Genomic DNA, 23,440 nt, shown 5'->3' with positions numbered 1-23,440 from the left:
AATGGAGTGAGTACTTGTAATTATACTGCGCTGCTGTTGCAAGGGAGACGACGCGCTGTGTAACGAAGAAGAAGTTGCGCTCACATTGAGTGCGGCGACTTCTTCCTAGGCCAGTATATAACGTTCAAATGAAAGGGGCTGGGCTGCAATTCAAAGCACAGCCACTAAACAATGTGCGGCGCTGTGCTTGGTATAATGTGAAGAGGCCGCAGCACTCATTGTAGTGCAGCGGCCTCTTCAAACAGTTGACCGATGGAGGTGCTGGGAGTTGGATCCTTACCAATCAGATAATAATGTCTTATCGGATAGGCCAAAAATATCAAACTCTCGAAAAAAACCTTTAAGGTTCTAGTTAGGAAGTTTTTTTATAATTTACTATAATACGGGATTAGTTATTATCTATATGGTTAATGGTTTAGCAGGATCCTGATATTGTATGTTCTGCCCTCTCTATAACATCTCTTCTACACCAGCTCTCTTTAATGTTCTTGTGCCACATGTGACCAATTACAGGAATGTTTTCTGATTTTTGCCTCTTCTCCTCTGTCTTCACTATAGGACGATATGACGGGGTCTTTACCTCCGATGTCCTCAACAAGTGCCAGCAGCATCCACAATTATTCTGAGGTATTTTCTATAGATATTCAGTTGTGAAGATTTCTATAAAATGTTATAGTTACCTACTGTTCTGTGTCTGGAAGAAGCAGCCATGTTTTTCTGATCTCATACACATTGTGTTCCACATAAGGCTACTTTCACACTAGCGGCACGGACCTCCGGCAGGCTGTTTCGTCGGGTGAACAGCCTGTTGGATCCGTCCTGCCGCTAGTGACTGTGTGCCCCCGGACTACCACTCCGTCCCCATTAACTATAATGGGGGCGGTGCGCAGTTCCGGCGGAGGCACAGCAGCGCACGGCGAGAGGCTGCCGGAATAAATGTCGGACATGTCGTAGTTTATTCCGGCAGCCTCTTGCCATGCGCTGCCGTGCTGCTGCCGGAACTCCGCCCCGGCCCCCATTATAGTCAATGGGGACGGAGCGGCAGTCCAGGGGCACACGGTCACTAGCGGCAGGATGGATCCGATAGGCTGTTCACCTGACAGAACAGCCTGCCGGAGGTCCATGCCGCTAGTGTGAAAGTAGCCTAAGTCATAATATAAGTTTCTTGCCGGATATTACTATGTATCGCTGGATCTTCATTGACTATAATTGGATCCAACAGGAATCAGGACGCTTTCCAGCATATATGCCATGAATTGCAAAGAAATTGTTGCTGAAAGCACAAAGGCAAAAAAATATACAATGCAACAGCATTTGGTATTTAGTGTTAGGTTCCCGTCTTACCGAGATCGCCTTGACGTTTGGCCGACGGGCCAAAATTATTTTGTACAAAATGATTTGCCAAGCATCTAAAATGTATTAGCGTAGCATTTGCACCAGAATACTTTCTATTATTTTGGCATTATTGTACTTTTTTTGCTTTGCAGAGTGCTGTTGCATTGTATATTTTTTTATATGCCATGAATCGACCGAACAAAATCACTGACATCTGGCCGTATACGGTCGTATCCGACAATGCCAGATACTGTGAGCTCCGGTAGCCTGATCCTCAGATGGATCAGGCCACCAGATTCCAAACCTAACTGTGATCGGGGCCTTACTAATAGAATAGGTGATCCTGCTAACTGAAGGAAAATCCTACTTATGTTCTTAGATGGTAACCCCACAACTCTCTTTTTCCAAGTTCTCCACTCGAAGTGTTCTATAGATGTGTGGATAGATTTCATGGCCTCCAAGAACAGACTATAAGAATCTGCTTCTTCTTTTTTACTAAACTCTAACTGAAATTTCACAATATAAATGTAAGAAATAATTTCCTATAGAATTAGCAGAACATGAAATGCCGGTCATAGTGAACACCACTTTATAACTGATAAGGGTTATCTTGTAAGAAGAGGCTCAAGGGATTTACCAGACCCCCGTATGTGTCTGTGTTATTAAAGGGAGAAGAAGATTCGATGTAAAACTTTTATACTTATAGATTACACTCACCGCTAATTTTATTTCAGGTTCCCCCAAAAGTAACATCACCGCTCTCACAATTTTACGACTCTGAGGTATCTCTATTTATTGATCTAATATCTATCAATATATCGAATTAATATATTAAAATCTATCTATCTATCTATCTATCCATCTATTTATCTATCTATTTATCTATCTATCTATCTATTAATCTAAGACTATTTTAGCTTCCTCTGTTGTCATTTTCATGTTTCATCTTCAATACTTACATCATGGCCTAGGGATGAGATGAACTCAATGGTTATTTAAAATAAACCTATAGAATTAATTCAAATCTAAATGACCTCTTCCTAGGCCAGTGACGTCACGTTCAAATTAAAGGGCCTGAGCTGTAATACAAAGCATAGCCCTTATACAATGGGAGTTGGACCCTCACTGACCAGATAGTGATGGATTATTGGATAGGTCATCAATACTGAACTCTTGATAAATCCATACTGGTTAGGAAGTTTTCATTATTTAACACAATACTAGGTTAGGTATCATTCATATGTTTAATGGTTTAGCAGGATCCTGGTAATGTATGTACTGCCCTCTCTATAACATCTCCTCTATACCAGCTCTCTTTAATGTTTATGTGCCACATGTGACCAATTACAGGAGTGTTTTCTGATTTTTGCCTCTTCTCCTCTGTGTTCACAATAGGACGATATGACGAGGTCTCCACCTCTGATGTCCTCATCATGTGAGAGCAGCATGGAGGAATATGCTGAGGTATTTTCTATAGATATTCAGTTGTGAAGACTTCTATAAAGTGTTATAGTTATCTACTGTTCTGGGTCTGGAAATAGCAGCCATGTTTTTCTAATCTCATATAAGTTATATTCTATTTAAAGGGGATGTGCAGGGGTTTTATATTGATGACCTCTCCTCAGGACGGGTCTTCAACATCTGATCAGCGGGGGTCCGACACCTGACATCTCCGCCGATCAGCTGTATGAAGAGGAAGCGGTGCTCCATGCAAACACTTCTTCTTCATTACACCGCCCGTCGTCTCGGAGGCGCAGTACGGTTACAAGTGCATGATACATTCACTTGAATGGAGTGAGTACTTGTAATTATACTGCGCTGCTGTTGCAAGGGAGACGACGCGCTGTGTAACGAAGAAGAAGTTGTAAGATACATATTTAACTATATAAGAAAGGACAGTAAACTGTGGCTTACTTTAGAGAGCTTCTTTCTTCTGTTACCCTTAAAAAGATGGAAAATCTGGGCCTAAAGTGATATTTTCTTTAAAAAAAATTCATATTTCATGTTCACAACCAAGTATTTCTAAATTATATTAAACACCTGTTGGGTCAAAGAGCTCACTACGTCCCTTGAGAATTTCATTAGACAATATAGTCGCTCGGCTATTTTCAGAAGTCCCATAGCAGTCAATGGAGAGGACACGGCACAAGCACAACATTCTTTCCATTAACGGCAGGGCCCATTCTTGGTTATTTTTTTGGGACATGGCACATGTACAGCCACCTCTCCATTCACCACTATAAGCTGAGCCAGCTCTTGGCTATTTTCGGAAGTCTCATAGCAGTGAATGGACAAAGCGGGCCCCAGAGGTGGAGCCCGGATCTATCGGACATTTATGACATGTCCTATCAATATGCCATAAATGAACAGTGGGGAATATCCCTTTAACACTTTCTAAATCTGCGTCAATTATGTCAATCATTCTCTACATTTTAAGATCATGGACACTTGTATATTCTGCACATGTTCTGCTATGTAATTATATAGTGGGACCTGTATTCATCTCTTCTCCTTTATCTTTTCAGGCACCACCAATAATTCCACCTTACTATCCGTACTATCCAGGATTTATCATTCCAGAGGTCAGTTTATTCCTGTTTTTTCTTCTTTTTTTCTTAATTAGCCTACTGTGTCTAATCATATCCACTTCTGCTGCCCCCGTTATTTTAACAGTGGTTCCCAGTGCCTGTGATGCCGGAGCAGTACAGGAGTAATGGGATATTCCTTGATCCCCACTATACTATGTGCCCTGAGGTATTTATCCATCTTCTGATTTTCACACTGGCTTTAGAAAGCAATGACGTAGCATTCAAGATACTGTGACTTCTGAGGTCTGTGATTGGCCACAGCAGTCACCGGACCAAGCTGCTTCCTGGACCTGTGGGGCCCAGGGGCGGCCAGGAACGGAGCAGCACCTGAGTCCCAGACTGGTGGGTGGGCTTTTTATGTTCAGGGAGATAGAGGAGGATCCCAGGGGTTGTTGGTTACTAGGCCATGTAAAACATGGAAACCACATATCATCTAATACAGGATAATCTCTTAGTAACAAAGCTGGAACCAGCCCTGTACCTCACAGGAATACAGATGTCCCATCAATCATTGCTTTACTTGCACTGTTAGATTTATTTCAAGCTGGCAGCTCAAGGGACACATTTTTTCTGCTGCAGCTCTCTTCCTTTCACAGCTCAGTGGACGTGTCCTTTTACAAGGAACGTGTCTTCTTTTTAGAAGTTGTGTCCATTCTGCTGCAGCTCTCTGCTTGTAACTGCCACAGCTTCTGACACTGGATATGGCTGGTGACAGTTGAAGGATGGAACTGAGCATGTGCGACCATGCTTATCCAGCTCAGTAGTGGACGGGTACATTACTATACGGATTAAACACTGGGGCGCCATTGTAATGAAGTACAGAGAATATCTCATAGGGCTCATGCACATGACCGTATATATATTTTGCGATCCTCCAAATAACGGATCTCCAAAAAATACAGATGACGTCCGTGTGCTTTCCGTATTTTACAGAACGGAAGAGCTGGCCCCTAATAGAACAGTACTATCCTTGTCCGTAATGCGGACAATAGGACATGTTCTATTTTTTTGCGGAAAGGGAAATATAGATTTACGTAAACGGAATGCACACGGAGTAACTTCCGTTTTTTTTTGCAGACCCATTGAAATGAATGGTTCCGCATACGGTCCGTAAAAAGAACGAAACGGACACAGAAAGAAAATACGGTCGTGTGCATGAGCCCATAGTCGGAGCATTTTTGTAACATAAAGTAAATTACAAAAGTAACTTGTTTTTCATGCTGAACTATAATAATATAATGCTTGATGGTGACACAATCCCTTTAACTATATATATTTACAACGCTGAAGAATGACAAATATCGCCAAGAATTGAATTAATGCAACTGCACCAGAAATCTGAACATCATACATTAACTAATCCCTCAAAGCTTTTCAAGTAATTGTGGCTTTGCATTCTTAAATATTAGAATTTATTTTTAAAAAATGTCGCCACTTCCACCAAGAATATTAGTAAAGGGCCCTTTACACTGGACTAGAATCCAAAAAGATAATTGCTAACAAGTGTTACCAAGCGGGGCAAATGTGCCGACAATTACCCAATGAACGAGTGAAACGCTTGTTTGTGGGGTAATTGAATTGACTGCACACAAAAATGTATGTTTACTGGCGGTGGGTGACGCCGTGTGGGGATCAGGAGCAACGCGGGTATCAGGGAGCGGGGTAAGTATAATCTATATGAGGGGCTCGGGCATCAGGGGGCATGTTTTATAGTTTGGATAACCCCTTTAAGATATCAGGCGTATGACTCAGAAGAAAGGAAGTTATTTCAGCATAGTAGCTGTGCCATGTGTGCTGTGCTGCAAAGTATAGTACATGCTGTATTTTAAGGAAATGCATCGTCAGGAAATTACCTATTGTTTAAATCGAGTTTTTATTTAAAAAGGAATTTTTGATGATGATATTTTTCATTTTCCATGTCCCAAACTATATATTTTTTTAAAATCTTAAAATCCAGCAGATGTCACACTGGCCGCAAAGCCTAATATAGGTGCCACTTCTTGGACTATACTGATCACTTTTCAGCAGTCATCTCATTATCAGTACAGGCAGAATTCGATTGGCATATCACCTATATTTGTTCTGTAGAAATCAATCCCCTACTGTCAATTGTGTCTGTGGACCATGATGGCTGCTGTACAGCATACCTCTACATTTATCAGCAGATTTGTAGCTATGAAACTGACTAACCCATTGCAAGTGCGCTTGGCACCTGAAGACATCTGTCCGCATTGCTAAGAAAAATAATGTTTTAATATATGCAAATGAGCCTCTAGGAGCAACGGGGGTGTTGTCGTTACACCAAGAGATTCTGCTCTTTCTGCACTTTGATTGACAGGGCCAGGCAGTGTAAACATCATCATGGCTGGCCCTGTTAATCAAAGTGCAGAGGGCGTGGGAGTTGCAGAGAGAACTGAGCCTCTAGGAGTAAGGGCAACACCCCCGTTGCTCCTAGAGGCTCATTTGCATATATTAAAGCATCATCAAGATGTCTTCAGCTGCCAAACGTAAATCTGCTGACAGATGCCCTGACAGCTCAGGCAAGATGGCCGCCCCATAATCATGTTCTTGATTCCGTACCCTGATCTAGGCCCCTATGGAATGAAGTAATATAAATACATATATAAATCTATATCCAGACCAGCCTGAGACTAGATACTGTATACTGCAATATAAACATAATGCTGATATACTGTATAACCAGGTTATTTATTACAGGATATGGTTCTCGATGAGCAAAATCCACCAGCAGAACCAGCACAGACTGAGCCTCAGTACGACACCGCAAGCATTGAGCTGACCTGCAGATGCCGATTGTCCTGCAAACCTTTACGGCGTCTGTGTAACGGGATCAGGTCCGGGTGTCGGAGAGCTGCTGAAAGAATAAGGAGAGCTCTCCACCTCACCCGCAACTGAAGGAAGACATCAGCATGAAGTAGGAGAGTCCAAGGTCAGTGCAATCTCCTCCATCTCTGCACTCACCCACATTTTCCAGGCAGATTGGTGATAGCATTATTGAATATTCTTTCTGGTGCACAAATCACAGTACATGAATCTATTAAAATATAACAAGCCTCTATTGTCAAGTTGTCAACCTATAATATTATAGACAAGGAGACAATGCTGCTGACCACAAGAGCATGGTGACCTCCAGCTGCCAGGCTTATCACTAAGCTGCCACCCTATAATATTATAGACAAGGAGACAATGCTGCTGACCACAAGAGCATGGCGACCCCTAGCTGCCAGGCTTATCACTAAGCTGCCACCCTATAATAATTTAGACAAGGAGGAGGCCATACTGCTGACCACAAGAGCATGGTGACCTCCAGCTACCAGGCTTATCACTAAGCTGCCACCCTATAATACACTGCTCAAAAAAATAAAGGGAACACAAAAATAACACATCCTAGATCTGAATTAATTTAATATTCTTCTGAAATACTTTGTTCTTTACATAGTTGAATGTGCTGACAACAAAATCACACACAAATAAAAAAATGGAAATCAAATTTTTCAACCCATGGAGGTCTGGATTTTGAGTCACCCTCAAAATTAAAGTGGAAAAACACACTACAGGCTGATCCAACTTTGATGTAATGTCCTTAAAACAAGTCAAAATGAGGCTCAGTAGTGTGTGTGGCATCCACGTGCCTGTATGACCTCCCTACAACGCCTGTGCATGCTCCTGATGAGGTGGCGGACGGTCTCCTGAGGGATCTCTTCCCAGACCTGGACTAAAGCATCTGCCAACTCCTGGACAGTCTGTGGTGCAACGTGACGTTGGTGGATAGAGCGAGACATGATGTCCCAGATGTGCTTAATTGGATTCAGGTCTGGGGAACGGACGGGCCAGTCCATAGCATCAATGCCTTCGTCTTGCAGGAACTGCTGACACACTCCATCCACATGAGGTCTAGCATTGTCTTGCATTAGGAGGAACCCAGGGCCAACCGCACCAGCATATGGTCTCACAAGGGGTCTGAGGATCTCATCTCGGTACCTAATGGCAGTCAGGCTACCTCTGGCGAGCACATGAAGGGCTGTGCGGCCCTCCAAAGAAATGCCACCCCACACCATTACTGACCCAATGCCAAACCGGTCATGCTTGAGGATGTTGCAGGCAGCAGAACGTTCTCCACGGCGTCTCAAGACTCTGTCACGTCTGTCACATGTGCTCAGTGTGAACCTGCTTTCATCTGTGAAGAGCACAGGGCGCCAGTGGCGAATTTGCCAATCTTGGTGTTCTCTGGCAAATGCCAAACGTCCTGCACGGTGTTGGGCTGTAAGCACAACCCCCACCTGTGGACGTCAGGCCCTCATATCACCCTCATGGAGTCTGTTTCTGACCGTTTGAGCAGACACATGCACATTTGTGGCCTGCTGGAGGTCATTTTGCAGGGCTCTGGCAGTGTTCCTCCTGTTCCTCCTTGCACAAAGGCGGATGTAGCGGTCCTGCTGCTGGGTTGTTGCCCTCCTACGGCCTCCTCCACGTCTCCTGATGTACTGGCCTGTCTCCTGGTAGCGCCTCCATGCTCTGGACACTACACTGACAGACACAGCAAACCTTCTTGCCACAGCTCGCATTGATGTGCCATCCTGGATAATCTGCACTACCTGAGCCACTTGTGTGGGTTGTAGACTCCGTCTCATGCTACCACTATAGTGAAAGCACTGCCAGCATTCAAAAGTGACCAAAACATCAGCCAGGAAGCATAGGAACTGAGAAGTGATCTGTGGTCACCACCTGCAGAATCACTCCTTTATTGGGGGTGTCTTGCTAATTGCCTATAATTTCCACCTGTTGTCTATCCCATTTGCACAACAGCATGTGAAATTGATTGTCACTCAGTGTTGCTTCCTAAGTGGACAGTTTGATTTCACAGAAGTGTGATTGACTTGGAGTTACATTGTGTTGTTTAAGTGTTCCCTTTATTTTTTTGAGCAGTGTATTATAGACAAGGAGACCATGCTGCTGACCACAAGAGCATGGTGACCTCCAGATGCCAGGCTTATCGCTAAGCTGCCACCTAAACTTATCTGCTATTACATCCAGTAACATACTTATATTATAATAGTCCAAAAAATGTAGAAGACGATCTTTATTTTCCCTATAGTTTACCATTAAGGCTAAGTTCATACAGAGGCATTACTTTAACCCCTTCCCGCTGCTCCACCGTAAAATTACATCGGCATTGGGGGGTTTAAAGAGGGTGCCATAGCTGTCAGGTGAATTCTGTTTTAAACATAATGCAGTCATACTAATGAGCGATGGACAATATCGTCGAACACATACACATAGCCCCTCAGATGCCTTGGTCATCTGGAAGGTCAAAAACCAGGAGGACACACTCCTGGCCATGCACCAGCTCCCTCTAGCGAGGATCGGGGGAGCCAGAGTGTGCGTGTGGCAACCTCTGTATCGCTGATTTATACTAGGCTGCCACACATTAGTTCCTACAGAGAGCCGCCTGTGGCAGGGCCCCATAGGAACACAGTTATTACAAATATAAAAAAACGAAGATAAAAAAATATAAAAATTTGAATCACCCCCCTTCCCAAAAAAAAAATACATAAACAATTAAAAAAATAAACATGGGCATTGCCACGTGCAGAAAATGCCCATACTATTAAAATATAAGAATATTTATCCTATATGGCAAATGGCGAAACAGAAAGAAAAAATCTAAATGGTTAAATTTGCTGTTTTCTGGTCGCTTAACCTCCCACAAAAAATGAATAAAAAGTGATCAAAAATTCACACCAAAATTGAAGCAGTGAAAAGTACAGATCGCCCCTCAAACAACAAGCCCTCACACATAACTACAAAAAAGTTATAGGGGTCAGAATATGGCGACAAAAAGAAACACTTTTTTTTTCTGTATTAAAACGTAAGAAAAAAGTACATATGTGGTTTCGCTGTAATGGAACTGACCCGGAGAATAAAAGTAACAGGTCAGTTTTACCGTTTAGTGAACACCGTAAAAAGAAAACCCATAAAACTATGGCGGAATTGTGTTTGTTTTTTTTTATAATTCCACCCCATTTGGAATTTTTATCCCGCTTCCCACTACCTTGTATGCAACGGCTATGCGAATGTTATGGTTTTGGGAAAGCTGGGAGTAAAAAAAATGAAAATTGCCTAGTCCTGAGGGTTGTGCAGCTTTTGCTAAGCGATGCTCTTTCCTTGGGATAGGCTATCACTAGCTGATTGGTGGCGGTCTGACACCCCACACCCCTGCCATTTAGCTGTGTAGTGGGCAGAGCTTGTCACTGTAGCATTGTTTCCACTGACTTCAATGGGAGCTTCCTCCACTGTACAGTTGACGGAGCGGTGTATTTCTGCTTCCTACTTCCAGCGCCAGAGCTACAACCATACAACTGATTGGCAGGAGTTTGGGGCATCGGACCACTGCCGATCAACTAGTGATGACCTATCCTGAAGATAATCCATCATTTAGTAAAAGCTGGATAATCCCTTAAATTCCCAGGCCATGATGCCAAATATATACCAGAGCCCTGCATCTATCATACACCATAATAGTGCGGCAGTTTTTCATGGCATGGGCACTTTTGGGCTGTGTCAGACACCAGGGCCTGTGTGTGACTGCAACCTCTCCGCCATGATAGTGAATTTCCTGGGTTTACACTGGTATTATAACATGTGCGCCATTTATGACTTGTCCTGTAATAGAAAATCCAATCCTTGAAAGTGAATATATTATTATTACTATTATATATATTTGGATATTGTATTTCATTGAACATTATGCCTTTTACAGACATTGGAACATCTGAATGTGGCACCAGTGACGGCTGACATGCTCGATGCTCCACCCTGTACATGTAAGTGTCATAGTAAATACCAACGTATAGAAATTCTATCCCCTAATGTCATCCTAAAGGCTCTGATAGAGACTGATATCACACACAAGGCTGTAGGCAAGTCAAATTCCCCAATGTTTTACCCGTCAATGACCTGAATATCACAACTACAGATGAGGGAAGTTTAGAAAAATTTGATTTGGATTCTTTCCCGAATTTCACAAAGAAATTCGATTTGTGACGAATTGCTTTGTCACAAAGCGCATTTCTATGTATGTAGGGGAGCAATGACATGGAACGGCAATCGCACAGCTCCCCATCATTGAACCCCTTAGATGCCGCATTCTTTACCGTTCGCGGCATCTGAGGCTACAATTTAGGCCTTTTAGGGGTTAATAAGGGTAAAAATAAAATAAATACTCACCTTATCCATTTGTTTGCGTAAAAAGCCGCTGGCGTCATCTTGATTGGAGATCCCATGCGAAATCTAATGCAGAGACTTGATGACATCTTTAAGCTGGCCAGGCACACTGGCGTAGTGACGTCATACATCACCCTACATGAGATTTTGCACGTATTTCAAGTATTACATTTTTTATTACCACCATTTCAATGAAAATTGATTTGTTACCACAAAGCGAGAGGAATTTCGGCTTCGTGGCAAATACAATTTTTCCTGAAATTCGGATTGAAGCCCACTTTGGATAGTTTGATTCGCTCAACACCAATCACAACATATTATGGGCTGTCAGTAGACTCCAGGCTGCACTATGTCCTCCTGCAGGTCGCCCACCAATCTCATGCAGTCCGGTGTCCACTTATGAAAATACTTGGGACTTGAAGAAGAAATTATGGAAATAGCATCAGAACATGCAGATATTATCTTACACAATGTACTTATACTTTTTCCCAGATATCTTATGATCAGCCGCCTGCTGCCAGGGGACTCTCTGAAGCCATACTTCACCTATATAAAGGTAAGTCATAATTACTTACTACACAGTACTGGCTAGTAGCCCTGTACATTGAATAACATTGCAGATATGTCTTCTAGATTCTGGTTATTCATATGTAATAATAGGATAGCACCTAAGGACAGGCGGGAAATCTACCTGTGATATACCTGGCTGAACAGATATGGATGGGATCCAAGCATCATATCAGACCTTTCAAGGACTTCAGTCAAAAAGACTAGCGTTACAATATAAAGGCAATGTCAGGGCAAGACTGAGACTAAAATGCAGCCTGGAGCATATGCAGCGAGCTCCTGAGGGGCCGATGCAGATGGTGGGAGTGATAGTGGCCCTGATCAATGTTTTGTCACAGTGTACTCCCTCAGGCCGTTGCTTCCTGGGGATCAGTGCAGTGGAAATGTAGTGTTGAAGAATGAGGCCTGAAGTAAACGTAGAACAGTGTTTTTTTAATAAGTGCAAAGTGTAACTTCAGGTACATTCAATAGGAGTAATTTCCAAGTGCAATTCTCCGATACCAGTAAGGATTACAGGGGCAGGTTGGATGGCTGTAAATAACACTTGTACTGGCCTAGTAGAAGTCCCTCACCTCACAGCAGTGTCCTATATGCTGGTCCTAGCTGTTCCCTCTGCTGTCTCATTCCTCTGAAGTATCTGCTTGAGGAAGTCTTTAGTTATTCTCCTGGAGAATCCTTCTTAGGAGCAGGAGCTCAGGAGTGTGCTTCCTCTCCTCTCTGTGTGTCAATGGGAACGCCCCCTCCTGGCAGGAAGCAGGACCAGACCACTCCTACCAAGAGGGGGGAACAGCTTGCCTCCTATTAGAGGGGGTTATAGTGGATCTCCACAAGCCACAACCAAGGAAAATATGAGTATCGATTTCTTCAGTTTTGAAATAGGAAGAGACAAGAAAAATAAAGCCAAAGGGTCTGTGTTTGTTACAATAATGCTGCTAACTGTACAGTAGGTCTCAAAGATGCAGTGCCAGAATTACTTAATCAATGCATATCCCCACCATTTATGTAGTCAAAGGGTTGTCCTCTCACAGTGATGTATGTATCAGGGACAGAAGGCCGTAGGTGTGAACAGTGACCAGGTTCCTATACCAGCAGGAAACCATTTATATTTATTCTCCTTGGCTCTGCAGGTGATTCTCAAGACATGGGATAAGAGCAGATCTTCTGCTGAGCCTCTTCATATGTGTATCCAGGTCCAGCTCCCAGCGATCCATGAGAGGCGGATATCCCAGGTTGGTAAAGGATGAAAGAATACCATATACAGTAGATACACAGGAAGGTGGAGGGGTAGATGGGATAAGTAATGATCGAAAATCAGCATGTTGTGTATGTTGTGTAGGATATTGGGAGGTAGAAAATGGGAGTTAATAAAAAAGAGCACAATTGATCATATGTCCACCATGACAGTTGTCCGTCAGTAACTGGAGCTTGAGGCGCTTGGATGAGGATTAGGAAGGCTTTGGGCATCATGGGGGGATGGATCACTCCCTGCACTCCACTATTTTGTCTTTAAATAAGGCTTTGTGACTTTTTGGGCTTTTTTTTGCATCTTGCAACTTTTTTCTTTTTCACACCACTCACTTTATTTTGGAAAACTGGGTGGAAAGTGGAAGTGGTTAGCTATGGTAAGTGTTTCACTCCAGATTTATCAGTGCAACTCCTTACTGCACTAATGGGGTGACGTAAAATAATGAGTAACATTTCAATACAAAGTGTTAGGAATAGAATCCAAATTTAAAGGCGTTGTGCGCTGTAATGATATTGGTGATCAATATCAGATCGGCGGGGTCCGACTCCCAACACCCCTGCCGATCAGCTGTTAGAAGGTGTCTCAGTGTTTGTGCGAGTGATATATCCTCTTCAATATTTTCCTGCACGCTGTAACGGAACGCCTAGCACCCCGACCGGGTACCTCCGTCGATAGATGCTCCTTGTGCTTCCAGAGGACTCCAAGCACTCCACTCGACACCGTCAGCACTGCAGACCCCACGAACCGCCGCAGCTTGGTTGGGGTCTCACCGTCCTCCACCCACGCTGGACCCAAGACTGGGCTTCAGCTTCCAGTGGGTGAACCTCTCCTAAATCCAGAGACAGGAACCAGGAGCAAGCTCTTACAAGAGCTTATACTCAGGGGAGTATTGTGATATAGCAATCCCCAAGAGTGTAGTTATTCCATCCCCCAAACATGAGCCAAGACTTCATGAAGGTATAAAACAGGAACTCTCTTTATTTTAACACACAAGCATTTTATACACCTCTCCCAACAATGTTACCACCCACAGGGTTTTGTAAAAACAGCCAATCACATGTACCTACAGTATTCAACCTTCCCAGCAATTGTACACAAAATCCCCTGCCCTCTATCTGTAACGCAATAAACAAAATACAATGAGCATTTGTCTGAGACGCAATTAACTAACACAATGAACATTGTCTGAGACGCAATCCACAAAATACCATTACCAAACATAATGGAGTAACTTGACCCCTGGTCTAATTCATGGGGGTGAGAGTTCAAGTTAGTCCAAGTCCTTTGTGAACAAATTAGGCCTGGCTGATGAGAGGGCCCATAATCCTGGGGCAAGAGGCGGGCACGCAGCCCCCTCCAAAACCCAGTGGCGAGGTTGGTTTCGTCACACACGCCATCTAGCTTGTAGCGGAGGAGCAGTGTAACTAGAAACTGCTCGTCCCATTCACTTGAACGAGAAAAGAAACTGTAATTACACTGCACCGCCTTTATGATCTAGACGGCGCGCAGGTAAAGATTGAAGAGGACGCAACTCTTGCAGTAGCGCTGCGGCCTCCTCAATCAGCTGTTCGGCAGGGGTACTGGGAGTCAGACCCCCACCAATCTGATATTGATGACATATCCTGAGGAAAGGTCATCAACATCACTACAGCGTACAACCCCTTTAACAAACAGTATGCAACGTTTCATATATTTTGTGCAAAGTACACCAATGCAGACACAAGCCAAATAAAACTTCAAATGTTAACCTTGTGATACCCTCCCCCCCCACAATGTGTTGCACCGGAGTAAGGTGCACCTAATTTATTAAAAAGCAGATACCTATAAATAAATTTGGCTCATCTCTGACACTCTGTGGGTGAGAAACGCTCTGACACTCTGTGGGTGAGAAACGCTCCACCTTTTCTTGCCACTTTTGAACAAAGGCAAAAACCTCTAAAAGTTGGGAATTATGGTGCCAACATGGCGAGAGCCATAATTTGAAACTTTTTTATGCCCCTATTGTGGTGTAAAGATATTGATAAATGTCCCCACTGAGTCCCCTCCGGCCCATTGTGTCTGTGGCTCAGGCAAGATGACTGTCCTCTCAACCAATAAAAAATCTGCAATCAGAAACTAAAAACAGAACTGGATATGTGCCACTAGTTGGTTTTAACTGGAGGGAATCTGTCAGCACTTGTGACCATGCTAAACTGCTGACAGCAACAGGTAGGGGCTGAAGGGAGCAACAAGTGCACCCAGACCCTTCTCAACAAACGACTCTCCCAGTGTTACTCCCCTAGGACAGTGGTGGCGAACCTGCAGTACTACAGCTGTTGTGAAACTACAACTCCCAGCATGCTCCATTCATTCCTATGGAGTTCTGAGAACAGCCAAGCAAATGTACATCTTAGGAGTTGTAGTTTTACCGCGCCTGGAGTGCCGGAGGTTAGCCATCACAGCCCTAGGACATATGTTGCATCTAGATTATTAGTACCCAGATGGCGAACTTTTTTTCATTTAATCTTTATTTTAACAATTACGAACAAAACCTTTTGAGAATTTATATATATATATTATAATATATTTATATTCCCCAGTGCTTTACAGACATTAGCATCGCACTGTCCCCAACGGGGCTCACAGTCTAAGTTCTCTAGATTGTGAGGGTCATAAATTAGATGCATCTCCGGCAGTCCATGCACCTGGGGTATAAAGTACTCCAGCCCCTGACCCTAGTAAATATATCCTTGCTGATGTCCTGGCCCCCGCCACTCCTAAGTGTCGAATGCGGCACAAAACGCCTGTGCGACAGTATTTTAAAAAGTCATAAAAAAGGCCCATGTGAATTTTTTTAAGCCAAAACCAGGCGCAGTTCTATACATAATTGACCCCCATTCTGATTTAAAGGGCTTCTGTCACCCCGCAAAAGTAATATTTTTTTTTTTGGATAGTTACATTCCTTATAGCGCGATATAGGAGAATATAATGGTATTACTTACTTTTATGCGGCTGTTTCTTTAGAAAACGAAGTTTTATAATATGTAAATCCGGTCTCTACCAGCAAGTAGGGCGTCTACTTGCTGGTAGCCGCAGCAGAAAACCGCCCCCTCGCCATGTTGATTGACAGGGCCAGCCGTGATCTCCTCCTCCGGCCGGCCCTGTCAGTATTTCAAAAATCGCGCGCCTCTGTTCAATCGGCGCAGGCGCTCTGAGATGAGGAGGCTCGTCTCCTCAGAACTCCCTCAGTGCGCCTGCGCCGATGACATCACCGAAAGAGAATGTAACTATCCAAAAAAAAATATATGACTTTTGCGGGGTGACAGAAGCCCTTTAACACCTTTTTTGTTTTCTACTTAATTCCATATGTGTTCCTTTATCATTTTCATGTTTTCAACATGAATCTACAATGTAGAAAATAAAAAAAGACAAGAAAACCAAGGACTGAAAATTATGTCCAAACTTTTGACTGATAAAGTGAGGCCGGACGAAGCGGCACGCTTCAGGGGAGGCCGGCATGAGGGGTTTTGTGAGCAAGGGTCAGGGAAGGTAAGGGTTAAGTGGATGAGTGCAGGAAAAGGGGGGAGGAGCTAGAAAGGGGCGGGGAGCGGCAGGCTGAAGTAGTGGTGAGGCAGGTCAGCGCCCGCCATTTTAGGAGCAGAGAGCCAGCATCTGGCAGAGAGCCAACATCTTCTGAACTGCAGCATCGGATTCAGCAATGGCAGAAGCAGTGGAGGTGATGCTGCGGCGCTTGAGGGAAGCGGCGGACACCAGGGGCAGCGACTGGCTGGAGCAGCAGGTGACCGCATTGCTAGGGGGGGCGGAGGTGGGTACGTCTAGCCCTACTCCAGCAGCTACACGGCCGCGGCGGGTACGGCCGCCGGCGCGCCTGAGCCCTGATTTACCCCCCCGGGTCCGGCGCCGTGTCAGGAGCCCCACAAGGGACCCTCCACGCCGGGAGCATTCTAAGGCTACTGCGACCTCCCGGCGTGGGAGGAATCCATATGTCCGGCGGGACCCTCCAGAGGCTGTGGGGCCTTCCCCTCAGCCCATCGCGGCAGCAACAGGGGAGTCAGGACCTGGTTCTGCAGGATCCCCTCCTGTCCCCAGGAGTCGGAGGCCTGCTCAGCGTGGGAGAGGTAGTGGCAGCAGAGGCAGCAGCGGGGCTGCGCGGTCGGCCAGGGCGGCCCGGCGCAGGCCCTTACAGGATGAGCCCCTTTCAGTGGCACACGAGGCTGCGCCTGTAGGTGCCAGGGACGGGCGCAGGCCTTGCCATGATGCGCTTCTTACAGAGGAGGAGGACGAGGCTGTTCTGGACGGCTCCCCGCCCCAGAGCAGGCCTCTTGGGCATGAAGACAGGCGTGCAGATGCTTATATGGAGGACAGGGAGTTGCGCAGGCCATTTCCTGAGGGCGGACAGTTTGCTACTGGTCCTGACACCGTGGAAGACAGAGTGCGTCCCAGAGCCATTCCTAACGCACCCAGCAGTGATCCGCCTGGGGTGCTGCCGTCGAACAGCGCAAGTACCCATCAAAGGAACGTCGTGGATCCAGGAGTCGTCCGTCAGGAATCAGGACCTGCGGCTGCCGGGTTCACAGCACCCGGGCAGTTAGGTGAGACATCACTGGGAACACTGTTATCTATATTTAATGTGGCGCCTGGGGCGGGGGGGAGCAATAGTGCTATTATCGGTGGTTTGGGGCGCTTGCTGTGTGGTTTAGCTGGGGTTAGTCAGGATAGGGGGGCAATGGGGGCTACCCCCTTAGCAGCGTGGGGGTTGGGGGCAGAAAATAGCAATGTACCGGCGACCGCTAACAATAGTAATGTAGCAGTGGCCAATAGCACAGGTGTAGCCGAATCAGTGTCAGTGCAGACGCAGGCGGGAGGTGAGGAGGATAGGCCCAGATTAGATGACGCCGCAAAAGGGGAGGTGTATGTTTGCTTTGAGGGTCCCCTGGGAGCGCATTTGAAAACGGAGGTGCGTGAGAAAATTTGGAAGGGAGAGTATATAGAAATTTTTTCGCTGCTTCCGTTGGAGCGGTTCAACCTTGATGTGGTAAAAAAGGACGGAGTAAGAAAGGAGGATGATGATAAGCGTCGCTATCGCCTTATCCCTAGGTCATTTAGTAATTGGCTACAGGCCTTTGCTATTTTGGCAAGTGTGATTGGGGAGAAGAGTCCGGAATGCTGTTCCCCTTTATTTTGCTATCTGGATGCTATTGGGGAAGCCTATAGAGTGTATGGGGGTTCCGGGTGGTTACGGTATGACGAGCAGTTTCGTCAGAGGAAAGCAGTCCGTCCTAATATGAGATGGGACCATAAGGACATTGCGTTATGGATGAGGGTGACAGCGCCAGGTAGGAGTGGTCAGTCCTTTCGGAGTGAGTCAGGGGTTGGGGTACAGCAAGGTACAGGGACGCCCCCAGTTGGAAGAGGATACTGCTTCCTTTTCAATGAGGGAAGTTGCAAATTCGGCCAAAAATGCAAATTTAGGCATGAATGTTCCGTGTGTGGCGGGGGCCATGGGGCTAGCAGATGTTTTAGAGGGGGTAGACAAAGGGGGGGGGATAGTTTTGCAAAAGGGGCAGACCCCAGTGCGAGTGGAAAGGATGGTGGGGCATCTAAATAGATATCCGAACCAGGAGTTAGCTGAATTTTTGTATTCAGGGTTTAAGTTCGGTTTTCATATACCTTCACACCCGTTACCAGTCTTAGAGAAGCGGAAGAATTTGCGCTCGGCATTGCAGTTCCCGGACATAGTGACAGGAAAGTTAGCTAAAGAGGTTTCCCTAGGGAGGATGGATGGTCCGTTTGTTACATCACCCATCAGTAACTTGCGAGTTTCCCCTTTGGGTTTGATCCCTAAGAAGGAGCCTAATAAATTTAGGCTCATCCACCATTTATCATTCCCTAAGGGTGCGTCGGTCAATGAGGGCATTGACCCGGAACTTTGTTCTGTGGTTTATGCTTCCTTTGATGCGGCTGTGGAATGGGTAAGGAAGCTGGGTCCGGGTACCCTGTTGGCAAAATGTGACATTGAAGCGGCATTTCGGTTGTTGCCAGTTCACCCGGATAGTTTGTATTTACTGGGTTGTTTTTGGAATGGCGCATATTTTGTGGATAGGTGTTTGCCAATGGGCTGTTCAATATCGTGTGCATATTTTGAGCGTTTTAGTTCTTTTCTGGAGTGGGTGGTGGTTCAGGAATCAGGTTGTCACTCTGTCATTCATTATTTGGATGATTTCCTGTGTTTGGGGCCGGGGGGATCTAGGGTTTGTTCGTTGTTGTTATCCACATTACAGTCTGTTTTTGAGTGTTTTGGAGTCCCGTTAGCGGTGGACAAAACGGTGGGGCCGGCTACTGAGCTAAGCTTTTTGGGTATTGTCATAGATACACAGCGGATGGAGTGTAGGCTACCAGTAGACAAAGTGTCAGATTTAAGAACAGAGGTGGCGGCGGCATTGACAGCAAAAAAGATTCGTCTGCGGGACCTGCAGTCTTTGTTGGGCAAATTAAATTTTGCATGCAGAATCCTACCTATGGGCCGCATTTTTAGTAGGAGGTTGGCTTCGGCGACAGGAGGGGTGGTGTCTCCCCACCATTTTATTAGACTAGGCAGTGAGTTGAAAGGGGATTTGAAAGTTTGGGATTCCTTTTTAAAACAGTTTAATGGCAGAGCATTAGTTATGGGGGGGGTGGTTGATGCGTTTGATTTCGAATTGTTTACGGATGCTGCGGGTGGAGCGGGTTTTGGGGCGTACTGTGAAGGGCAGTGGTGTGCGGGTCGGTGGCCTGAGTCCTGGGTACGAAAAGGGTGGGTAAAAAACGTGGCATTGTTGGAACTCTTCCCCATTGTGTTGGCAGTCACGCTCTGGGGGGAGAAGTTTCGGCACAAGAAGGTTCGTTTCCATTGTGACAACTTGGGAGTTGTGCAAGCCATCAACAGTGTAACGGCTTCTTCCCCCCCAGTTATTTGCCTATTGCAGCAGTTGGTTCTCCGGTGCTTGTCCCTTAATGCTTGGGTGTTTGCGGTGCATGTGCCTGGTTCCTCTAACTGTATAGCTGACGCACTTTCTCGTTTTCAGTGGGAGCGGTTTCGCCAGCTGGCCCCGGAGGCGAGTCAGGTCGGATTGGTGTGTCCAGAGTCGTTGTGGGAGATCCTGGAGGTACCGTAGCTTGTCTGTTGCAGGCATCATTGAGTGAAGGCACGTGGAGGATGTACGATAGGGCTTGGAGTAGGTGGCAGCAGTGGTGTAATGACCTAGGGGTCGAGGTACTGGACGGGGAAATTCCGTTGTTACTGTTCATTGGCCACGTGAAGGATCAAGGTTGGTCGGTTGCCAAGATCAATGGTTGCATGGCGGGCTTGGCTTTCGGATTCAAGTTGCGGAATTCCCCGGACATTACTAAGTCCTTTTTGGTCCGACAAATTTTGAAGGGTTATAGAAGGTTTCAGCGTGTCAAAGATTCCCGCCTACCGGTGTCCTTTTCGTTATTGTTACAGTTAGGGGAGCAGGTAGCTGGAGTGTGTCGCTCGGCTTGGGAGGTGAGCTTATTTAGACTAGCCTTTGCTCTGGCTTTTTTCGGAGCCTTTCGTTTAGGGGAGTTAGTGTGTGCAAGTGTGCAGCGGGAAGGGGGTCTGAGGAGTGAGGATGTAACGTTATATGACGACAGGGTGCTGATTTATCTGAGATTTTCAAAGACGGATCAGGAGGGGAGGGGTCATTTAGTCTCATTGTTTGAGGTGCCGGGATGTCTAGTGTGTCCAGTACGGTGTTTGCGTGATTTTCAAGGAAGGGCAGGGGTCGCGGCAGGCCCGATTCTCAGACATGAGGATGGCTCCTTTTTATCGCGATTTCAATTTATAGCGGTATTCAAGAAATGTTTGCGTAATCTAGGAATGGACTCTGGCAAGTTTACGGGTCATTCCTTCAGGATAGGTGCTGCCACGGAGGCTGCTCGCTTGGGGGTGCGAGATGAAGTGATTAAGCGTATTGGGAGGTGGGAGTCGGAGCGTTTTCGGCTGTATGTGCGTTTAGGGGCAGTTTAAGGCTGTGTCTAACCATGTTTGTCTCGTTCTTTTTTCAGGTGATGCCCCGTTATTAGTTTGGATCCTGGGCCATTCGTTCGTGTTCTGGGGGGCATTACGAGCGGATGTTCGGCAGAATGGGCGGCAGCTGGGGTTTGATCGGGGGACAGCCATAGTAAGATGGATCGGACGCAGAGGTATGGTGTGGGGTAGTGTTTTGCAGGAGGTTCATCGGCAAGCCAGGTTAGATAGAGTCCCAGATATCTTGGTGTTGCATGTTGGGGGAAATGACCTAGGGGTCCGACCTTGCAGAGAGTTGATCAGGGATATACGTTTTGATTTTTTGCGTTTGTGGTCCCTCTTCCCGTCAGTTGTCACTGTGTGGTCGGATATTGTCCCCAGGAAGGTCTGGAGGGAGGCGAGATCGGTTGAAAGGCTGAATAAGGCTAGGATTAAGCTGAACAGGGTGATTGGGCGGTTCTGTGCCAAACATGGGGCGGTGGTGGTGAGGCACCCCGAGTTGGAAGCAGGAACAGGAGGCTTTTGGAGACAGGATGGAGTCCACCTCAATGCGGTGGGCATTGATTTGTGGTCACTGGACTTGCAGGGAGGTATTGAAACAGCCCTCCGGGTGTGGCGGAACGCGCGAGCTTAAGGGCTGTCAAGCTGCGCGTTGTTGGCGGGGGGAGGTCATAGAAGCTGGGGCTACTGGATGGTAACGGTGAATGAGAGGGCCTCAATGGTGGGGCTGGACTCTCAGAGTTGGGGCACCTGGTTGGCTTGGTATGGCGTCCGTCAGTTGGTGTCCCCGAGCTTGTGGTACGCGGCTGGGGGCAAGATGGAATTGCCGTGGTGGTTTGTGGTCGTTTAAGGTGCAGTTAGGCGGCTTCTAGGACCTCCCTCGTCAGTTAGACATGTATATATTTATATATATATGTCATTGTTATATCAAGTGTTATGTTTATTCATGTTATTTATATTATTTAATAAAAGACGGCTGCTGTGGCCGATTTAATCCAAACAGTGGCTGTGTGTGGTTATTGGGAGAGGAAATGGGGAAGGTTAGTTAGCTAAATGATGGGGTAGTGGACCCGAGCGTAGCCAATAACCCTACTCAAGTGAGGCCGGACGAAGCGGCACGCTTCAGGGGAGGCCGGCATGAGGGGTTTTGTGAGCAAGGGTCAGGGAAGGTAAGGGTTAAGTGGATGAGTGCAGGAAAAGGGGGGAGGAGCTAGAAAGGGGCGGGGAGCGGCAGGCTGAAGTAGTGGTGAGGCAGGTCAGCGCCCGCCATTTTAGGAGCAGAGAGCCAGCATCTCCCTCCCTCCCTCCCGTAGTGTGTACTTGGATGTTTCAGGGCGGCAACGGTATATTATAGAGGGGATGCATATATAAAAAAAAAAAAAAAAAAATGTGTATTTTATAAATAAATAAATGTATAAAAAAAAAAAAAAAAAAATGGACAAGGGGTGGTGGACGGAGTGTGTCGTTAAGTGTTGCGTTTGTCGCAGCAGTCGTGGCGGGGGGAGGTCATAGAAGCTGGGGCTACTGGATGGTAACGGTGAATGAGAGGGCCTCAATGGTGGGGCTGGACTCTCAGAGTTGGGGCACCTGGTTGGCTTGGTATGGCGTCCGTCAGTTGGTGTCCCCGAGCTTGTGGTACGCGGCTGGGGGCAAGATGGAATTGCCGTGGTGGTTTGTGGTCGTTTAAGGTGCAGTTAGGCGGCTTCTAGGACCTCCCTCGTCAGTTAGACATGTATATATTTATATATATATGTCATTGTTATATCAAGTGTTATGTTTATTCATGTTATTTATATTATTTAATAAAAGACGGCTGCTGTGGCCGATTTAATCCAAACAGTGGCTGTGTGTGGTTATTGGGAGAGGAAATGGGGAAGGTTAGTTAGCTAAATGATGGGGTAGTGGACCCGAGCGTAGCCAATAACCCTACTCATGTATTTTTAATCAGAATGGGCTTGGAATATTAGGATTATATAGGTATGTATTTATAGTTGTGTTTTATAGAAAGTGTTTCTTTGATTTTAATTCTGATATTTTATATGCACAGACGCGAGGTAACTCTCCAACAGGAATGAAGATTTCCAGACTGAAGGATTAATGTTACTTTGGATCAGGATTGCAGCTCGTACAGCTCTCCCTTGGATCTTCATGTTCTGGAGATTATCTCCTCCTCTACATTTTTCTATGGACTTATGGCACTATTCAATACTTGTGGTGAGCCACTCGGCACCGGTATAGGGACCGAGCATGTTGGCATGTGACCTTTGTACGTGGATTTGGCACGACATGCAGAGATGACGGACCACAGGCAAGCTGATGCTGACCACGTTGTAATTCTGTACCTACCTTTGGGATGAAATGGTCAGGAGTGGCTGATGCACAAAGTCACCCTTATGGGACATTGGCGGCCCTATGAATTACTCTCTAATC

General features: G+C 45.9%; 1 protein-coding gene across 1 annotated transcript; it reads left to right on the top strand.

Annotated features, from left to right (window-relative positions):
- The first annotated feature begins 17,580 nt into the window (after positions 1-17,580).
- Positions 17,581-21,776, top strand: LOC120996292. Its single transcript, XM_040426113.1, has 2 exons — positions 17,581-20,126; positions 21,049-21,776. Exons 1-2 carry the CDS (start codon positions 18,414-18,416, stop codon positions 21,064-21,066), a joined length of 1,731 nt encoding a protein of 576 aa, XP_040282047.1. The 5' UTR covers positions 17,581-18,413; the 3' UTR covers positions 21,067-21,776.
- The last annotated feature ends 1,664 nt before the right edge of the window (positions 21,777-23,440 follow it).

Source organism: Bufo bufo, chromosome 3 (genome assembly GCF_905171765.1).
Source record: "Bufo bufo chromosome 3, aBufBuf1.1, whole genome shotgun sequence".
Taxonomy (NCBI): Eukaryota; Metazoa; Chordata; class Amphibia; order Anura; family Bufonidae; genus Bufo; species Bufo bufo.
The sequence above is the reverse complement of the archived record's forward strand: the minus strand, read 5'-3'. Positions and strand labels throughout refer to the sequence as shown.

Coding starts and splice junctions, on each gene's coding strand:
- LOC120996292 (XM_040426113.1), top strand. CDS start 18,414: ATGAGGGAAGTTGCAAATTCGGCCAAAAATGCAAATTTAGGCATGAAT.